Raw genomic sequence first — 19,862 nt, forward strand, 5'->3', positions numbered from 1 at the left:
GAGGGGGCGTCCCCTTCTTGTCCGTAGCTTGAAAAGGTTTGGATTTTCTCACCATGTGCATACTGTACATTTACGGAAACTATTTTTTGCCCTCCTCTCTCCTTAGTAATAAAAATAATTATTTTAGGGGCGCCTGGGTGGCTCAGTGGGTTAAAGCCTCTGCCTTCAACTCGGGTCATGATTCCGGGGTCCTGGGATTGAGCCCCACATCGGGCTCTCTGCTCGCTGGGGAGTCTGCTTCCTCCTCTCTCTCTGCCTGCCTGCCTACTTGTGATCTCTGTCTGTCAAATAAATAAAATCTGAAAAAAAAATAATAATTATTTTAATTATTTTTTATTTATTTATTTTATTATTTTTTATGTATTATTATTTATTTTTATTTATTTATTTTTTATTTATTTAATAAATAATTATTTATTATTTAATTAAATAATAATAAAAATTAAAATTGGGGATTTTGCTTTAATGAGAAACAGATGTTTTTCATTCAGGCTGAACTCCTGGGTCTCCTGTGATCCAGAACCCTCACGGAATATGGGGCAGGCGAGAGGGCTCATACCTCCTTTCCCAACAAGGTAAATGATAGCTGTGTCCTGCGCTTTCCTAAGGCACCCGGGGTGTTTTGAGTTAGTTTTCAGAGGTCCTTTTAAGAGTCCTCTTAAACACCGGATGCTAGCACTACCTAGATTAGCCATGAGGGATTTCATAGGACAAGAAAAACAAAAAACAACTATGGCAACTCAACCTTTATGCATAAACTAACATTATTTTCTTCTGTGGATTTTCAGTTTTTTCATTTATTTTTATTTGTTTATTTTCTTAAAGATTCGATTTATTTATTTGACAGAGAGAGCATGAGCAGGGGGAGCTGGCCAAGTTTATCATGGTCATTTTTTTCCTTTTTTTAAGATTTTATTTATTTATTTATTTGACAGAAAGAGGGCAAGCACAAGTAGGGGGAGCAACAGGCAGAGGAGAGGGAGAAGGAGACTCCCCGCTAGGCAGGGAGCCTGACGTGGGGCTCCATCCCAGGACCCTGAGATCATGACCTGAGCCAAAATCATGAGTCAGACACTTAACTGACTGAGCCACCCAGACGCCCTCAAAACGGACTTTTTTAAATGGCAGTTTTTAGAGACAAAGTGAGAGAGAAGCTAATTGATCCGACATTGAAGATAGCTGGATTCTGTAGGTAGAGGTTCTCACCCATGACAAACAGAAAAAGTATTCAGAAATAAAATATGTAAAAAAAAAAATTATAAAGTATCTAAAATACAGCTTGGAAAAGCACACTGTCTTCCAGGAAAAAAGTTATAAAAAGTGATGAACATAAAAATGAATACTGTTACGCTGAAAAGAAAAAAGTAGTGGAAAAAAAAACCCCAAAAAACCTAGAGTTTGACACAGAATAATGGCCGCCCCAAAGACGCTCACACCCTAGTCCCTAGAATTTACAAATATGTTGTATTATATGGCAAAAGGAATTCTGCTGATGGGGTTAAGGTTATGGACCTCAAGACAAGGAGACTGTCCTAGCATGGTAACCTGATCACACGAATCCTTAAAAACAGAGCAGTCTCTCCGGCTGGAGTCGGAGAGATGCCAGGTAAGGAGCAAGAGAGGTTCAGAGCAGGAAGGGCACTCAGCCCACCATTGTTGGCCCAGAGACGGATGGGGCCAGAAGCCAAGGAACGTAGGCAGCCTCTGGAAGGTAGGAACAACTCTCAGAGCCAGCAAAGAAGTGGAGGTTTCAGTTCTATGACTGCATGAAACTGAATTCTGCCAACAACATGAATGAGCCAGGAAGCACCTTCTCCCCGGGGCCCCCAGAGAGGCGCTCGGGCTCTTGATTCTGGCTTGGAGACCCAGCGCAGGGGAACCGACTGAGTCGGCTGGGCTCCTCACCTACAGAACTGAGCTGGCAAATGCGTATTAAACCACTCTGTTTGTGGCCAAAGCAATTTAAAAAGTTTGAATTTTCTAACCTAGTTAAATTTTTTTTAAATCAGGAATTTTGAAATAGGTTGGTAATAAAGCAAGCTATGTCAACCCACTCATTTTAAAATGGAGACACCAATAGAAATGGGATGTTTAGGGATGTCTGGGTGGCTCCGTCATTAAGCGTCTGCCTCCAGCTCAGGTCATGATCCCAGGGTCCTGGGATTGAACCCCACGTCAGGCTCCCTGCTCAGCGGAGAGCCTGCTTCTCCCTTTGTCACTCCCCCTGCTTGTACTCATGGTCCATATCTCTCTTTTATATATCTCTTATATATTATAAATAAATAAAATCTTAAAGAAATGTTTAGAAATAAGGAATAATGAAATGGAAAAATATACAATGGAAAAGACAGTCTCTTCAATGACAAATGGTGCTGGGAAAACTGGACAGCGATATGTAGAAGAATGAAACTCGACCATTCTCTTACACCGTACACAAAGATAAACTCGAAATGGGTAAAAGACCTCAACGTGAGACAGGAATCCATCAGAATCCTAGAGGAGAACATAGGCAGTAACCTCTTCGATATCAGCCACAGCAACTTCTTTCAAGATATGTCTCCAAAGGCCAAGGAAACAAAAGCGAAAATGAACTTTTGGGACTTCATCAAGATCAAAAGCTTCTGCACAGCAAAGGAAACAGTCAACAAAACAATAAGGCAACCCACGGAATGGGAGAAGATATTTGCAAATGACAGTACAGACAAAAGGTTGATATCCAGGATCTATAAAGAACACCTCAAACTCAACACACACAAAACAGATAATCATATCAAAAAATGGGCAGAAGATATGAACAGACACTTCTCCAATGAAGACATACAAATGGCTATCAGACACATGAAAAAATGTTCATCATCACTAGCCATCAGGGAGATTCAAATTAAAACCACATTGAGATACCACCTGACACCAGTTGGAATGGCCAAAATTAGCAAGACAGGAAACAACGTGTGTTGGAGAGGATGTGGAAAAAGGGGAACCCTCTTACACTGTTGGTGGGATTGCAAGTTGGTACAGCCACTTTGGAGAACAGTGTGGAGATTCCTCAAGAAATTAAAAATAGAGCTTCCCTATGACCCTGCAATTGCACTGCTGGGTATTTACCCCAAAGATACAGATGTAGTGAAAAGAAGGGCCATCTGTACCCCAATGTTTATTGCAGCAATGGCCACGGTCACCAAACTGTCAAATGGGATAAGAAAAGGAAAAAGTCCAGTACAAATTTTAGGAATGAAAAAATGAAGCTATTCTTTGATGATGACTTGAGAACTATGGGAGATAGTAGAGTTAATTGAAGATTTTTTTAGAAAAAAAATCAGAGTTCAATAAAATAGTCCCTATCTATCCATCTATCCTAAAATTAGCAGGTTTCCCAGAGATCAGCCAACACTTGCTGTCACTGTCGGCCGTCAGGAACCGTGCTAAGAACGGTACCTGTATTATTTTAATATAATTTTCAGAACAACCTTTTGAACAAGTACCATTTCTTCCTGACTTTACAGATAGAGAAAAACCAACGCTTAACACACGTAAGAAAATTGAGCTGCAAGTAAATGCAGGCCACTCGATTAAAACCACAAAACACTGAGGGGGTTCTAACCCCAGAGACCAGATTAACTGGAGAAAACAGCACATGCCTCCAAATGGAAAGACTCCAAATTGTAAAATGTTCATTCCTCCCTTCATTATTTTAGCAAACAAATGCGGTTCTGATCCAATTTGGGGGGAGAGGCTGGAAACAGACAAGACGACTCTCCAGGTGTTACGGGAGGTCCGGTGAGGACAGTCAGAAGCACGTTGCACAAGGATAACAATTACAGAGCCCATGCACAGCCTAGACAAAACAGGACTAACAGTTATAGCAATCCCAATACTATGGGACTGGCAATGGGGTACTCCCATTCACGCCGTGAAGGCACTTTGAAATCAGCACAGGCAGGACGAATTATTTGCTGGATAGTGCCTGGCCACCTGTTAATTTTTGGGGAAAGACACCACATATCACATTCCCCATGGGTCCAAGTTACATGTAAACCATGAAAACATGAAAAGTACAGTTGACCTTTGAACTCCTCGGGGTTTTGGGGCACCGACCCCCTTCCTCACTCCCTGCCCACAGTCAAAAATCCACGTGTAACTTCTGACCCCCCCAACTCATAACCAACAGCCTACCGGTGCCTCACCCATAATGTACACAGTCAGTCACACCTCATCTGTGTGATATATGAATTATATACCATCTTCTTACAGTAAAGTAAGCTGGAGGGAAGAAATGCTGCTAAGAAAATCATAAGGAAGGGAAATACATTTACAGTGCCACACCGTCAAGACCCACCGGTGAGCGGCCCACGACAGTTCAAACCCATGTTGCTTGACAACCAACTGTACTAGAAAACAGCATTTTTTTTTTAAAAAAAAAAAGGTCATTTCCCCATTTTGATGAAGGTGTGGGAAAGAGGGGGGGCTCCAGGACTGCCGTGGACAGGCAAACCTGTACTGACCTTCTGGAATGAAATCTGACCAGAGACATTCAAGGCCTTTGACATGCCCGTCTTCCGTCCTGGAAATTCCACCCCGCAGACGTGTCCCTGTCTAGACAATCAGAGACGGGCAATTCGAGACTGGATGCAGTCTTCCTGTGGTTTTGTTTTTATTGTGGTGAGTGATGACACACGCCACTTGTTAAAACCCTCTCGCTGCCTCTCCATGAAGTCCACGCTCCCCGGTGAACCATGAAGGCCTCCAAGACGTGCTCGTGTCTCCATCTCTGCTGCCTTGTGCTCTAACCGCAGGCCCCTCTCCACACTCGGTTCTCAGCAGCCAGGCGCGGCCCCTGTAGACGAGCTGGCCGGCACGCAATCCCAGATACTGGACAGGCTGCTCGTCTACACCACGCGCCTCTCAGGACCTTAGTCCATGCACCATCCCTCCCAGGAAGCTATCCCTGATCCCCTAAACCTTACAGGACAGTGATATAACCACTAAATTCCCTGTCTGCCTTATTAGACCAACCTAGGGATGGGCGAAGCTTGAACTCAGGTCATACGCTTCAGCTGGAGCCCGGCGAATCACCTTCACCACTTTACAGCTCTGAAATGCTGGACGAAGCCCTAGTCTTTCTGTGCCTCGGTGCCTTCACCCCTAGAGTGAGGGGAATGGCAACACCTCCTCACGGGGTGCTGGAATCAAATCGTTGGAATTAAATGCATCGATCCACGCAGACCCCTGGCACAAATGAAATCCTCAACATTAGCTCTTAGTACCATTTCGAGAAAAACAGACGCCTGCAAGAGGACATAATCTGGTTTTAGCAAATGCATCTTCCCCAAAGGGAGAAGCTACGCTAGCGGGGAAGAAGACATCTGAAGTGTTCCAACCCTGTGCTGTTTCCTGGGTTTTCACATATGAAAAATGAGAGAAGGGCCAAGACGCCCGCAGAAGCATCTCAAATCCCAGAGAAATGAGGACGTCTCCAGGGAAGGTCTTTTAAAACAACGATGAACCGTATCAACCGTCAACACATTCCACAGCTGGAAGCTATGAAAGGTCAAAATCGCAGTTCTCCTGGCGTAGCTTTATAAGCTATAATTTTTATTTTCCTAATTAAAAAAAAAAAAGCTTTTGAACATCCACTCTCTGTGTAAACTCAAAGCTCAGGCCATGGCAAACCACAGAGGCAGAAATATTTATCTTCTCCAGGCAGGTTTGGCAGGCTTTCTTCGAGGGCTCTGAAATCTCGCTACGTTCCCCTTCTCCTTCATTGTCAACAAGCAAGCATCCCCAAACCACAAAAGACAGCGCTCACAGAGAGATGAACTGGAAGCCGAGGTATGCTGCGGTTTTGCTGGGAAATCGAGGGAATGAATAGTCAGAAGGGGTGGGAGGAAACTATAAACTTCACACTCGACAGCCAGGGACAGGCCAGAATCTGCCAGCAGCGTGAATTGTAAAGGAAAATTGCATAGAGACCTCAGAGGGAGGGAGGGAGAAAGGAAGCAGGGAGGGGGCAGCCGCGCGGGCCGGGAGCAGGTGCTGGGGGCTCAGTCTTCCATGCTGGAGAGAGGGTGGTGTCTTTCAGGAGGAAAGGGCGTGCTGGCTTTGCTCAGGGAGCAAGGGGAGGAGACCAGCCGCCAAGGCGGGTGCAGTGGTAGCAAAAGCAGGTGTGGAATGAGTGCGGGGCCTGAACCGGTGGCAGCTTTTATGACATTGCCCCTTCTGATTCAGGACAACGAACGGGATTTTCAGACTGTGAAAAGGACCCTCCAGATGACCTGATCCAGGGGCTCTGAAACTCGGAAACATCATCCCACGTCACCTGGCATACTTGCTAAAAATGCTGGTGACAAATTCCTACAGAGGGAGAGCAGCAGAGCGGTGCTGGGGGCTGGGGGCAGGTGGGGGGCACAGGGGAGCCGGTGCTTCTGGGGGACAGGGTCTCTGCTGGGGAAGATGCGGCAGCTCGGAGGGCGGTGCTGGCTCAACCAGGTCAGCGTACTTCATGCCACAAACCTGCACCCTTAGAAATGGCTACAATGGTCATTTCTGAAACGGAAGCAGAGCGGATATGTGACAGTCTGTCAGGTTCAGGTGCACGCCAGGGTGCGTCGGTAGTTTTAGACGTGACGGCACGGTCCCCACGACAGGGCGTCGTCACCATCCGTCACCGTGCCAAGTGACGAAACAGTGACGGCACTCCTCCGCCGCACTCCCATCCCGATTGGTTTACTTGATAACTGCGGGTCTGGGCCTCTTGTCTGTCGTGCACGTCTTACCGCAAAATAAGTAAATAAGTACAAGTTATCTTGCAGAGCCAAATACACACACACACACACACACACACATGTGCTAGTGACGAAGCCCCCTCCCCACCCAGTGGCTGCTCTGCCGGGCCCAGAGATCTGCATTTTAGGAGCATCCTGAGTGATTCTGATGGCGGTGATGTGAGGACCGGGCTTCAAGATGGCATTGCGGTTGTTACAGTAGAAGATGAAGAAGGAGGAGGAGGAGGTGGAGGAGGAGGAGAGGGAGGGGGAGGGAAAGGGGGAGGAGGAGAAGAAAGAAAAGGAGAAGGAGGAGACAGAGAAGAAGTAAGAGGAGGAGGAGGAGGAGAGGGAGAAGCAGCAGAAACAGCAGCAGCAGCAGCAGTCGTCCTTTAGAGGCACATCCTGCGCTCTGACGAGGGAACGGCCGCCATCTGGAGTCCGGCTTCCACGTTGGTGGCAGAGACGGCACAACAGTGGCCTGACAACGGCTGAAGCCCAGTGACGGACACGCGGGGTCATTATAACGTCCTCTCCTCTTTTCTATAAGCTTGAAATTTTCTATAATTAAAAAAAATGCTTATAAAAAACGCCTTCGATAGGTTCCCCCATTCCCACCAGAGGAGGAAGCAAGACGGAAAGGCTGGTGGGACGAGGGAGCCTCGGGGACAGAAGGCGGAGCAGGAGGGGACTGTCTGGGTGTCCCAACAGCCCTGTGTGGTGACGGACGGTAGCTACATGTGTGCCGAGCACAGCAAAATGTAGAAACGTGTAGAATCACTGTGGTGTACACCTGAAACCCAAATAACCTTGCGTCAGCTGTCCTCCCATAAAAACTTTATCAACGGGCGGGTGGGGTGAGTGGGAGCTTCCAGTGGGTGAGGCACGACCAGCAGCTCACTGTGGCTGCGGCGTCCCACTTGGGGCAAAGCAAGGAAGGGCTCGGGGAGGAGGCTGGGGGCCCTGAAGGGCGACGCCCTCCACGGAGTCTGGTTGTCCTTGGGAACAAGTGTAAATCTTTGGATGATGGGGAACCATGGGGACATTCTCAATGTCAGAAAGAAAGAATTAGATTTGTGCCTTAGTTAGACTTGTCCAGGATCTCTGAGACGGGGGGGGGGGGGGGGTTTAAGGGGAGGGCATGGGAACAAATCAGAAGGCTCTTCCAAGTGTCTGGGGAATTGAGCTCAGGACCTGGACAGGATGGTAGTAGGAACAGAGAGAAGGGGATGGAACGGAGACAGGTTTCAGTGGATACGACTAGCACGACCCATAGTTAACTACATATAAGGGAAGAATGAGAGAGGGGTAAGAATGACCCCAGGATTGTGGTTTGGGGAACTGGACATCAACCCCATTAACCAAGACAGGATGCATGGGAGGAGTACCAATTATAATCCGGTCGTGTTCTGGGGACAGAAGATCCCGGTACGATGCATCGTTCTAGACTGAGAACTCTAAAACCTTCCTTGCATGACAACTACACACTTCCTTCTAGCGGTCTCAGGTCTCTTTCTTTCCACAGGTTCCTTCCCTGACAGAATCACAGGAGATCACGGGGCGCCTGGGTGGCTCAGTTGTTAAGCGTCTGCCTTCAGCTCGGGTCAAGGTCCCAGGGTCCTGGGATCGAGCCCTACATCGGGCTCTCTGCTCAGTGGGAAGCCTGCTTCTCCCTCTCCCACTCTGCTGCTTGTGTTCCCTCTCTCACTGTCTCTCTGTGTCAAATAAATACATAAAATCTTAAAAAAAAAAGAATCACAGGAGATCAGAGTAGGGAGAAGGTTCTGGTAGTATTGAGCCTAACACCCTTCCTGTGCAGCTGGGAGATGGAGACGTGTTAACTGACTTGTCTACAAATCTTACGATTTTTTAATATAGTTAAGGCCATCCGAACTTCAAATAAAAAACTGTAAAAATATCAAACACCCATAGAACCACTTCTTGCCATCAGCTTCCCTACCACTCCTCACTCCTTTTTCAGTACTCAAACACCCACCTCCTTCTAACTGGGAATTCATGTCTTCAATCTCTGCAAGGTTTGCTTCTCTCCCCTTTCACTGACGATACTCTAAAATCAACTGGGAAAGACACTCTCGGCCATCTAGATAGTGTTTTTCTCGGCCGCATCATTTGTCCTTGGCTTTCTGGGAGATCTGCATCCCTCCTCAAACTCTTTACTGACTTGATCTTTACATCCATGGTCCTTCCTGGGTCTCCTCCTCCCTCTGCTCACTACTCCATCTCCCGCATCACCGACTTCTTCCAACCCCCCTCCTCCTCCAGATCACCACGCTACTGTCGTGAGCCCAGAACTCCTCTTCTTCAGTTGGCTATTCTGGGGTCATTCACCTTACAGTATCTACAGTCTCTTCTGGGTTCACTTCCAGGCCCGAAACTAGTCCATATGGAACAGTTCTGCGCATGTCCTACGGGGGATGTGCCAATTCTCCTGGCCTTCTCACAGTGGCATGGTGCCTTCTCACAGAGAAGAAGTAATCCATGTTCCCCGGAGCTCCCTGGGCTGGACCCAGTTGGAAGGGACATTGACAGATGAGCAAGTTCTGAAACCAGAGATGTGGTTGGTTTTTAGATCCAACAACACATGAAAACCACTGGAAAAGGCTAAAAGTGATGAGCTTGGGAAAGACCACACCCTTGGGATCCAGCTTACTTCAAATTTGTGGAAACCTGTCACATGGGAGGAGGCATAGATGCGGGGCTTGTGGGGGGTAGTTTTTTGGTTTCTTTTCTGTTTCATAAAGCAGAAATTTGAAGGAGCCCTATTTAGCTCAACCAGAGAAAAATCCCGCATAGAACTCAGGTCGTTCAACGGAAGAAGGAGCTGTCTCTCAAGACAGGGGGCTTGGCCTGTCACTGAAGGTGTTGACGGAGAAATGCCTGCTCTGAGCGGGAGACTGGCCATATGACCTTATTACCTTCGAGAACCCTTTTCCTGCAACACTCTGGGAATGCTCTCTTGGTAAAGAGCTTGTCAGCACCACAGACGCGACGTGTCTGACAGGGAAGCGGCTGTCCTGTCCAGTTACCTGAGGCAACCATTGGCGCAGTCATTCTTCTAGACTCTTGAAGGAAAAACCTCAGAGCACCTTGACCCCTTGCTCTCTCCAGGTCCCTGCCCCTCCGTACCCAGAGGCTTCCTTGATGTGCTCTCGATTCTCTTCCCACTGATACCATTTCACTCCGGGTTTGCCAAGTCACATGGGGACAGAAGCCACTGGATCTTTGAGCTGGAATGGACCCCAGAGAGATCAAGTCCAATCCGCCCATTTACAGGATGAGACACAGAAAAATTAAAGACTCGTCCAAGGTCACATAGTCAAAAGCGGTGGTTTTAGGCTCTAAGATACATAGTGCCATCTTCTTTCCATTGCTCCAGGCCAGAGCAGGGCTGGGATTTCTCCTCGTCATGACTCAGGCCACCCTGATGCATTTCAGCAGAACTGGTTTGATAGAGACCGGCCGGGTCTTAACCGTGGAATGACTGATTTAATTGTATAATATTGTCATGGTCCTTGGTCAAATCATATGTGTTAATCTAGACATAGGACTTAGCCCCAATCTCTTAATGGTAACAGACCACTGGTTCTGCTTTGAGTTAACAAACACTGTTCTTTTATGAGCTTCTCACAAATACTGCCAAAGTGGGACTGCTGAATTGCGAAATAAAGAAGAATTCTAGCCAGCTCAAGCTCTCTAGAGTCTGAAAATTCAGGTCATTTGGATTTGAAATGTATCACTGTACTCCAATGAGTACAAAAATTACATATATCATGTTAACTGGCTATGCCCTGATTACTCCCATGGAAGGGCCCAGACTCACGTTGGTTCTTCTGTGGCTATTCTGGTCTCTTCTAGTTCTTGGGCTTGTTTCAGCCAAGGTAACTTAGCTTCCACCGGACTTTTTTCTAAGAAAAAAGGAACATAAACAACAAGCTTAAGGGAGTTGGAGACATCATTTGCCGAAGGTCTCATCAATAAAGCAGCCGTGCTTTGCAAACACATGCTCAGTCTTTTAGCACATGAAGAGGCTTCTGGGGTAAACCAGACATTTCTGTCATATATTTTTTTAATTAACACATTATCCACATGCAACCAGATGATCCCACAGCAGAGCTGAACACGTTTTCCGAGCGAACACAAACATGCCCTTTTTTTTTTTAAAAAATGCCTTTTATAAACCAACTCTGTTGTTTCCATATGAAATCTTTTACCTCAACCACACCAGCTTGCTTTCTTTTGCCGCAAATTCTGGTTGTCCGTGAATACAGAACTCGCTAGAGAGAACCCAGTAACGCAGACGTTTGGAAAGTTGGGAGGAAGGGAATCTGTGCTCTGACTTACTTAAATTTTTATCATTGTAGTTGCTGAGGGAGCTCGTTACCAACTACAACCGTCATGCAGGAGCAAGACGCATGCCCCTTTCTGTCCTCTGAAGCCTCCAAGATACGAAGAAAGAAACACTAGTTATGAAATAAGAAAGGAAATCATTTTGCACCGCGGCGGGGAAACTGCAGACACGGAGGACATGTGCACCAGGAAGGAGAAAAGACTTCGCTGGCGAAACTTTTATAACCAGGATTGGTCCTTGCCATTGGCAACCAGTGATTTTCCTGGACGGCAGACACAGTAAGTATTTGTTCAGTGGTTCATTGTAAGGCTGTTTGTATAAACAATGGACCCAGTAATGGCGAAGAATTTTACTATACTTTCTTTTTTTTTTTTTTTTTTTTTTTTTTGGCTATTGATGAGTTTATTTTCAGAAAGAAATACAGTTGTCATTTAATCAAAATGTAACACATTGGTATGGAATTTGATGAGCTAGCACAAAGTCAATTGTTTGATGTCTTATTTCCAATTAACTTAAGACATATTTTAATTTTCTCTGCCTCTTAACAGTTCACTTCTAAAAATCCATTCATAAAAATTAAACGCAATGTGCTGAATTTAAATATCTATCTTTATCTGCTTCTATTTCCATCCCTTTCTCTTTATTTTATTTTATTTTATTTTTTTCTCATTTTATTTATTTTTTCAGCGTAACAGTATTCATTCTTCTAAGATACGAAGGGAGACTTCTTGGTACTAACAGGTGGGAATAATCCCTCTTTCATTTCCAGGCAGGAAAGGACTGTCACGAGCGTTGGAAATACCTCACGAAAATATATGGCAATAATCCTGGACAGAGAGGAGCGCATGTCGGAGAGCTGGTGCCAAGACTTCCTGCCCACGGCGCTGCCCATGTCTGTTAATTCGTGTGGAACAAATGGGAATAGCAAAAGAAACTCGAAAGGCATCTATAGGTCTAGACTGGGAGCTGAAAGTCTTAATTCCTTCCATAGTTGGCAACAGGACAATGATAAAGAACAGGTCTAAAATACTGTGGGAACAAAGAATGAGAACCCTGGGGGAAATTTCCTGCTCCTTTTCCTCTTTATCCTTCTCCTTTTCTACCCCCATGCCACCTTTTTCTCAGCCTGTTCACCCTACTTCTTTTTCTTCAAAACAAGGATTGCATTAAATTATTCTATGTCCACCAAGAAATGTTAGTATAAGCCCAGACGGATAGGAGTCCCGCTACGTGTACTGAGTCAGTCAGAGCTCAGTTCCCCCCCCCACCCCCGCCCAGATCACTCAGTCACGTCGGGCCAGCTTGTCTACCCAGGTGGACAGCCCACCTGGCACCTGTAGGTGAAACCATTTTTCGAGAAAGTAAGTGGAATGGAGATGCTACAATATTTGAATGAGAGCAGGAAAACACCATTTGGTTTCACTTCAACAGGCACCACCAACTTACCCTTTGGCTTATAACAGGGGATGGGAATGATACATTCTTCTTTGATGTGTAACTTCAGCTGAGGGTTGCAGCCGCCCACGTGCTGTCCACGGTGGTTGATGCACAGAACGACGCGGTAACGTAACCCTCGGCCGCACGTCACCGTGCACTGGGAAGAAGAAATGAGAAGCCAGTGAACTCCTTGCTCATGAACCGGTCCACAAAGGTATTAATGACTCAAGCAAGGAGAGCCGCTCATTGACATGAATATTCAACGCAAAAGACACCAGACAACCATGTAAAGAAGGGGGTAGAAGCTGATTTCCTGTGATTCTTATGGGTCAGGGATCCTCCCTTGTAAGGCTTCCAATTCTCAATCTGAAAAGTATTTCAGATGAGGTCACAGTACAAGAAAAACTGAAATGCCCTGAAATCTTCCTGCTCCAATATGAAAGAAACTTGATATAAGTCTTCTCAAATGGGATTAAAAATGGTTTATCACATTATCCAAACTAGCTTGTGAGAAGGAAAAAAAAAAAGTTTTTTATACCATCATTTAAAAAATCAAATTCTGATCATCACACGAGAGGATTATCTTTCTATTCTGTCTACAGAAATCGATCTTACAAAACTGCGATCATGTGAAAAGGTTACCAAAGAGTATTCGGCCAAAATGGTTAGGAAAAATGCTACAGAGATATCAAGTAGTTAGAGTAGATAAAGAGTAGCTAGAATTGTCTTTTTCTGAATTTTCCTGTGAAGTTTGTATTTTTTTTTCTTTCACCATTTATCTCTGATTTGGATGGTCCTCTCGGCTGATGGAGTATTTTCATGTCATGAAACCTAGGATGTCTTTTCAGTTTATCTACATACGCTGGTGAGTACGTATGTGAATGGGTATGTGGCTTGTTCTTGTTAACAGACTTCACTTTTTAGGACCACTTTGCATTAACAGGAAACTGAGCAGACAGTCCCTGCGCTCCCCACCGTCGTCTCTGCTCCTGACGCTGTATCAGGGTGGTACAATTATTACATTGGTGAACCGATACTGACGCATTGTTGCTAACTCGAGTCCAGAGTTCACATTAGGATCATTCTCGGTTTTTAAAAATTTGTGATTTCTTGCAATTTCCTGGCTTATTCTAAATAAAAATTCACTTGGATACCCAATACTTCATGTGCTTTCTTCTTCAAGAGTCACCCCCGAAGCGTATAAACTGGCAGCCTCACCAGTTCTGGATCCATCCATGAGAGGGGCTGAGAGCCCTTGGGCATCCGCTAAGGGACAGGCAGTGCCCCACGGGTATCGCCTCACAAACTGTCCCACACTCCCGCAGCTCACCAGCTTCCCTCCCGTTCCACAGATGAGCGAACAGCAGCCTGCCCCCGAAGGACCTTGCTCAAGGTCACAGAGTTCCCATGAGGCAGAGCGGAATTCCATCCCACAGCCTCCTGTTGCCACAACCACGACTTTGCCGCTGATTCATCGAGTTCAGAGATTCTCTCCTAAGTCTATAGATGTTTTCTACACGGTCACAGCCGAGTTTCCACAAATGCACGACTCCAAAAAAGGAGTATCGGTAGAGAGCGAAGAGGCGGTTACCAGGCATTGGGGGGGGGGGGGCATAAGGGATGGGGATGAAGGAGAGAACTTATGCTGGGCGCTGAGTGATGTATGGAAGCGCTGACTCACTGCATTGTACTCCTGAAACCGTTACAGCACTGTATGTTAACCGTACAGGAATTTTTAAAATTGGGATTAAAAAAAGAAAAGAATATCAGCAGCCCTCTGACTTCATCTTGGGACTCTTATGGCCATTGAACAAATATTCAAATGTACTGAGCGTGGCTTGAGATTAGACCCTATTTCTGGGAAATGGACTCGGCGACCCCAAGATTTATGAACTTGAAATACACATGACGCTGAGAGGCTGTTGCATATCGGTCAAGAAAGAAACAAAACTTTTGCCCAAAGTGAAAGAAAACGGTATGATGCTAAGACCTGACTATACCAGAATTGGTCGGTCCAAAGGGGTGTTGTGTCCTCCAAAGGAGCCTCCCCAGGAAGCTGGATGCTGAGGCCAACAACGGCGTCACGATCTGCATTTACAGAACTCCACCCTGGAGCTCACTGCATCCCTAATGACAGCGGATTCTCCTTACTGAGAATGTATTTGGTTGTTGAAAAGAAATGGAAAGTATCACAAGCCAAGAAAGGCAAACGAGATGATTCGGGTAACGGCCCTCTGTTTTGAAACCATGAGTGACGATAAAGTCGTGAGACTGATGAGGGAGTGAGGTGGTGGGATAAAAGCTCTAAAACCAACATAAAACGCACGGACGCGACTTTGAAGAGCACAAACAAGGGGCACCTGGGTGGCTCTGTGGTTAAGCCTCTGCCTTCGGCTCAGGTCATGATCTCAGGGTCCTGGGATCGAGCCCTGCATCGGTCTCCCTGCTTGGTGGAAAGCCTGCTTTCCCCTCTCCCACTCCCCCTGCTTGTGTTCCCTCTCTCACTCTCTCTATCAAATAAATAAAATCTTTAAAAAAAGAAAATAAGAGTGAAAACAAGCCCTGCAGTTTCTAGAAGTAAAAATGTTGATTTCTGAAGATAGATCATGATGTGATTTTTGTCACATAACTCAGGAATTCAAAAAATAGATAATCTTTTTTTTTAAGATTTTATTTATTTCTTTGAGATAAAGTTAGAACACAAGTAGGGGGAGATGCAGGCAGAGGGAGAAGCAAACTCCCCGCTGAGCGGGGAGCCCTATGCAGGACTCGATCTGAGGACCCTGGGATCATGACCTGAGCTGAAGGCAGAGGCTTAACCGACTGGACCCCCAAGGCGCCCCCTGAATAATCTTGCCATAATAAAATCCCCCCATCTCAGTCTACTTATTTATGTGAACAAGTTTCCCCAGCGTGTACATGCAAAACAAAACAAACCAAGGAATCGCAGTAAAAATTAAGAATAAAATTACTGCTCAACCCATGTCTCATTCTGGCAATGGACTGTTTTTTCAAACGCCCCCCACTCATTTTCTAGACAATTTGATTGTCTACAACTGAATTGATTGATTACAACTGAAGATTTACTTTTTATGTGTAAAATTGTTTACCAAAATTTGAAATCTATTTATGTTGTTTTGATATTAGCAACCCAGGGGAATATTTCTAATACTTAGGGCCTTAAGGTCACAGGAAATTAAATTCACTTCAAATAAAATAAAATTAATTAATTTCACTCACTATACATTATTTTCTTGGAGAAAAGTACAATAGTGTAATCAATGAAAAAGTATAAAGCATGAAGCTACATTATATTTGGATAAATTGCTAGGGGGAGAGTGGATTGAATGTGGGAGTTCAAGAGGAAAAAATGCAGACGATCCCAATTGTTGAAGAATTGGGATCTTTGTGTGTTTCTGAGGGAAACATGCCAAGGATAGAAATCAATGTGGCATTTACATTCTGCTGGACACATTTTTTTTAAATGCCATAACACTTTTATTTTAAAATGCCAGCATTTTTACATGTTAGAAATGATATTCCTTGATACTTTGTATTTAAACTTATGCAAAAATAAACTTATACAAAAATACAAAAAAAAAAAAAAACTTCCAGATGTTGGGGCGCCTGGGTGGCTCAGGCGGTTAAGCATCCAACTCTCGGTTTCCGCTCAGCTCATGATCTCAGGGTCGTGAGCTTGAACCCTGTGGCGGGCTCTGCTCTCAACACGGAGTCTGCTTCCCAATCTCCCTCTGCTTCTCCCCACTCCTCTTGAAGAAATGAATAAATAAAATCTTAAAAAAAAATTTTTAGAGGCGCCTGGGTGGCTCAGTCAGTTAAGCGTCTGCCTTCGGCTCAGGTCATGATCCCAGGGTCCTGGGATTGAGCCCCAGGTGGGCTCCCTGCTCAGCAGAAACCCTGCTTCTCCCTCTCCAGCTCCCCTGTGCTTGTGTTCCCTCTCTCGTCATCTCTCTGTCATAAATAAATAAAGTCTTTAAAAAATTTAAAAAAATTTAGATGTCAACCTATTTGCGAAGATGTCTACAACTTTGCAAACATCTTTCAGGGGGTTTGTGAGAAAAGGATCACTAACACTCAGCCAGCGTTCATGAAAATCTGAGACTAATGACAGGAGTCCTGTCCTCAGGTCTTACCTGAGACCACTCCATGGCGACCCACTTGGGGCAGTCGAACAGGTTGCAGGTCTGCATGACCTTGGGTTTGGGCGCGTACATGCACTTCCACTCCTCCACCTGCAAGATCTCCCCGTGCATGGACTCCTCCACACACACGAAGCCCCGTCTCTGAATCCCGCCGCCGCAAGACACCGAGCATGCCGTCCAGGGATTGTGTTCCCAGCTCAAAAGCAAACAAATAAAAACACATTATTTTTGCGTCGTTTGTTTGTTTCAAGCTCGCCAAAGGGAAAGAGGCCAGCTGCGGTTCTACGGAAAGCACACAGGACTTGGAGTCATGAGACTTTTGTCGTAACTGCCACACACGATATATAGTCACTGGGCGGTCCACACCTCTGACCCTGAGGCTACTGTCAGTGGGGAAAAACCACATCTTCCCTCGTGCCCCAGCGCAGCACCATTCTGAGAACCACACCGGCTAACATGTAGAGTGTGAATGCATTCTTTAAATTGTCTGTCCAGGGGCGCCTGGGTGGTCAGTGGGTTAAAGCCTCTGCCTTCGGCTCCGGTCATGATCTCAGGGTCCTGGGATCGAGCCCCACATCGGGCTCTCTGCTCAGCAGGGAGCCTGCTTCCCCCCCTCTCTCTGCCTGCCTCTCTGCCTACTTGTGATCTCTGTCCGTCAAATAAATAAATAAAATCTTTAAAAAAAAATCATCTGTCCACTACAAATACTAACAGATAATATACTAGAGGATCAAAGAAACCAAAGGTCAGAAACCAGTCATCTGGGTGTCAAAAGGGATTCAAATTTCTGACCAACTTCAAGGCCTGAGCTCCCTCGGTCGTGGCCAGTCCGAGCTGTGCTTGATACCTCCAGCGATGGGAGACGTCGCGTGGGAGAGAGCGCAATCCATCTGATTCTAAGACAAATCTTCTTCATTATGGAGCTGAAGTCTGCTTTCCCTTAGCTCTCTGTAAAGATCTACTGTCTACCCCTCTTACATTTTAGACTATTGCTACAGATGGGATACAGTGCCTAGCAAACGACTTGGAGCAAACTGCGGAATGGAAAAAGCAAACACGTGACTCACCGAGGGAGAGGCTGGAAATGGTCGTAGGGCATGATCTCTTTAAATCCGTCACTACAAATGAAATCATTGGGACAACGTCATTTCTCAGTCAATTAACGTATTTGTTAACTTGACCACTGTGGATCTGACATCCCAAAAGACAGAGCTCTTTCACATTGAAAACTCTATATGCACACGTTGTGAACTCTCCCCAAAAGCTCAGCCACCACCACGCCGCGCCCAGCTCTATGAAAATACAGAAACTAGTGCAATGTATTAGTCAAAGGAAAGAGTGTCTCTTAAATTGGATAAATCTATTTTTTATCATCTAAAATGTCTTTGATATCGTAATGATACTAACACACTATTGTATTAGTGGAATCTTCGGAGAAACATTTAATTTCATGGAATTTGTCTTTCGAAAAGGTCCATGAATAATTATGTTCACCTGGGATTACAGGAAATGGGCAGCTCAGTGATAGGAAATGAAATCCACTGAGAACGCTTCCTTTTCCACTTGCACACTTCTGCCGTAGCCAGCTGGCAGATGTCTGGGGGATTCTGGGACTTGATACTGTGCTGTTATTTTAAGATACTGTAGTAAAGCCAGGAAACTTCCCCAGGCAATCCAAGTCAGCAGGTACTAAATTATGCAACGGGATAGTTTATGCATAGCTTTTCTGCTTTGGCATTAAAACTTTTCACTTCCTTGCACAATGCATTATTTATACCGAATGTAATGTGAACGCTTCAAAAGTCAAAACGTGGTCATGGGTGACCCAGTTTAAAAGGGAAAATGGTGAGTTCAAGACATTTATGACTAGCAGATGGACAAGACCTCGCACTTGGACGAAGAGCGCTTTCCTATTGTGTGTGCCGGAGATGCTCAGAGAGGGTCATTCCACAGAGGCAGCTCTCCGAGCCCAGGCGCACGCAGCCAGACAGGAGAGCCCTGCACCACGTGAGCTGGTCAGCCTACTCCCTGTCGAACGGGTGACAGATGCACGTAACGGTCACCAGCAGGGAGTCAAGGCCATGTGGTACAAAGGGCACTCTGCAAAGACCAATCAGTCTAGGCCACATTCGATTTCCTTCTTTTCAGAGGGGAACCCACGGGAGACGGCGCACACCTCGATGGGCAAGGGTCCATGCTGCACTCCTTCAGTTTGGGTTTTGGCTTTACGTTTTCGGGGTAGTAATGGCAGTAATGGTCAGGAACCACCCTCTTCAAGCGGATGTCCACACACTCAGCTGAGTTGAGCTGATAACCTAACGGGAAAAGAAAAGGCGAGTGTGAACATTGCATGGCGGCCTCTTCACGGGGCACTGATTCCCCTTGCCACACCCTTTTTTTTCCCCTTAAGAAACTTGACTCAGTGGTTCTCATCCCTGGACACTCAACGGAACCCGGGGGAGCTTCAGCACACACCAGTGCCTGGGTCCCTTCATGGTCCAATTAAGCCAGAAACACTGCGGCTTGATCCAGGAAATAGGCTTTTTTTTTTTTTAATGATCTTCAGGTTCTTCTAAGTTGACCAAAATATCTTCTAAGATGACTCAGATCAAAATATCTTCTAAGATGGCCAAGATTGGGCATGATCACTTGGACCAATTACGGAGGTCTTAACTCTTGTAAGTTAAACACTTTTTAACACTTAATGAGAAAGTTACAGCAGTCCCCTCTTCCAGGAGGCCTGAACCCTGGGCAGAACATCACCCACTGTTCCGTCCCTGACACCAAGCCAGACCCCCTCCTCTTTCCGAGCGCTCGTCCTCTTTACCTGTCACCACCCCCATCCCCGTTCTCCCAGAGACACCTGTTCATCATGTATACGTTTTTAAATAGGCGTCTGCCTCCTGCAACCTTGTTTGTGTGTATCTGCTTTAACCAAGTAGTTATTTTAAATCTGGTTCTATTTTCTACTTCTCTCACTCCACATTACATTGTTGCGAGCTCCCACCGCGGACCATCTGGCTGCTGGTGTACACCACGTTTTACTCTCTTGCTGTCCCTGGGAAACCTGGGGCACCTCGGAGGCCACAAACTTCTCTACCTGGGGACGTGAGCACCGTCTCTACAGGGAGG

At 45.8% G+C, this 19,862-nt stretch overlaps 1 protein-coding gene across 3 annotated transcripts in view; it reads right to left on the reverse strand.

Annotated features, from left to right (window-relative positions):
* Window positions 1-19,862, reverse strand: part of ADAMTSL3 (ADAMTS like 3) — a 344,936-nt gene that overhangs the window by 112,309 nt on the left and 212,765 nt on the right. For all 3 annotated transcript variants that reach the window (XM_046010294.1, XM_046010292.1, XM_046010293.1), the window contains exons 11-15: window positions 18,907-19,045; window positions 17,798-17,848; window positions 16,722-16,926; window positions 12,577-12,724; window positions 10,603-10,687 (exon numbers count right to left, since the gene is read on the reverse strand). In XM_046010294.1, coding sequence (XP_045866250.1) covers window positions 10,603-10,687; window positions 12,577-12,724; window positions 16,722-16,926; window positions 17,798-17,848; window positions 18,907-19,045 — 628 coding nt within the window. The remainder of the gene's footprint in view (window positions 1-10,602; window positions 10,688-12,576; window positions 12,725-16,721; window positions 16,927-17,797; window positions 17,849-18,906; window positions 19,046-19,862) is intronic.

This window comes from Meles meles, chromosome 6, assembly GCF_922984935.1.
Source record: "Meles meles chromosome 6, mMelMel3.1 paternal haplotype, whole genome shotgun sequence".
Lineage (NCBI taxonomy): Eukaryota > Metazoa > Chordata > Mammalia > Carnivora > Mustelidae > Meles > Meles meles.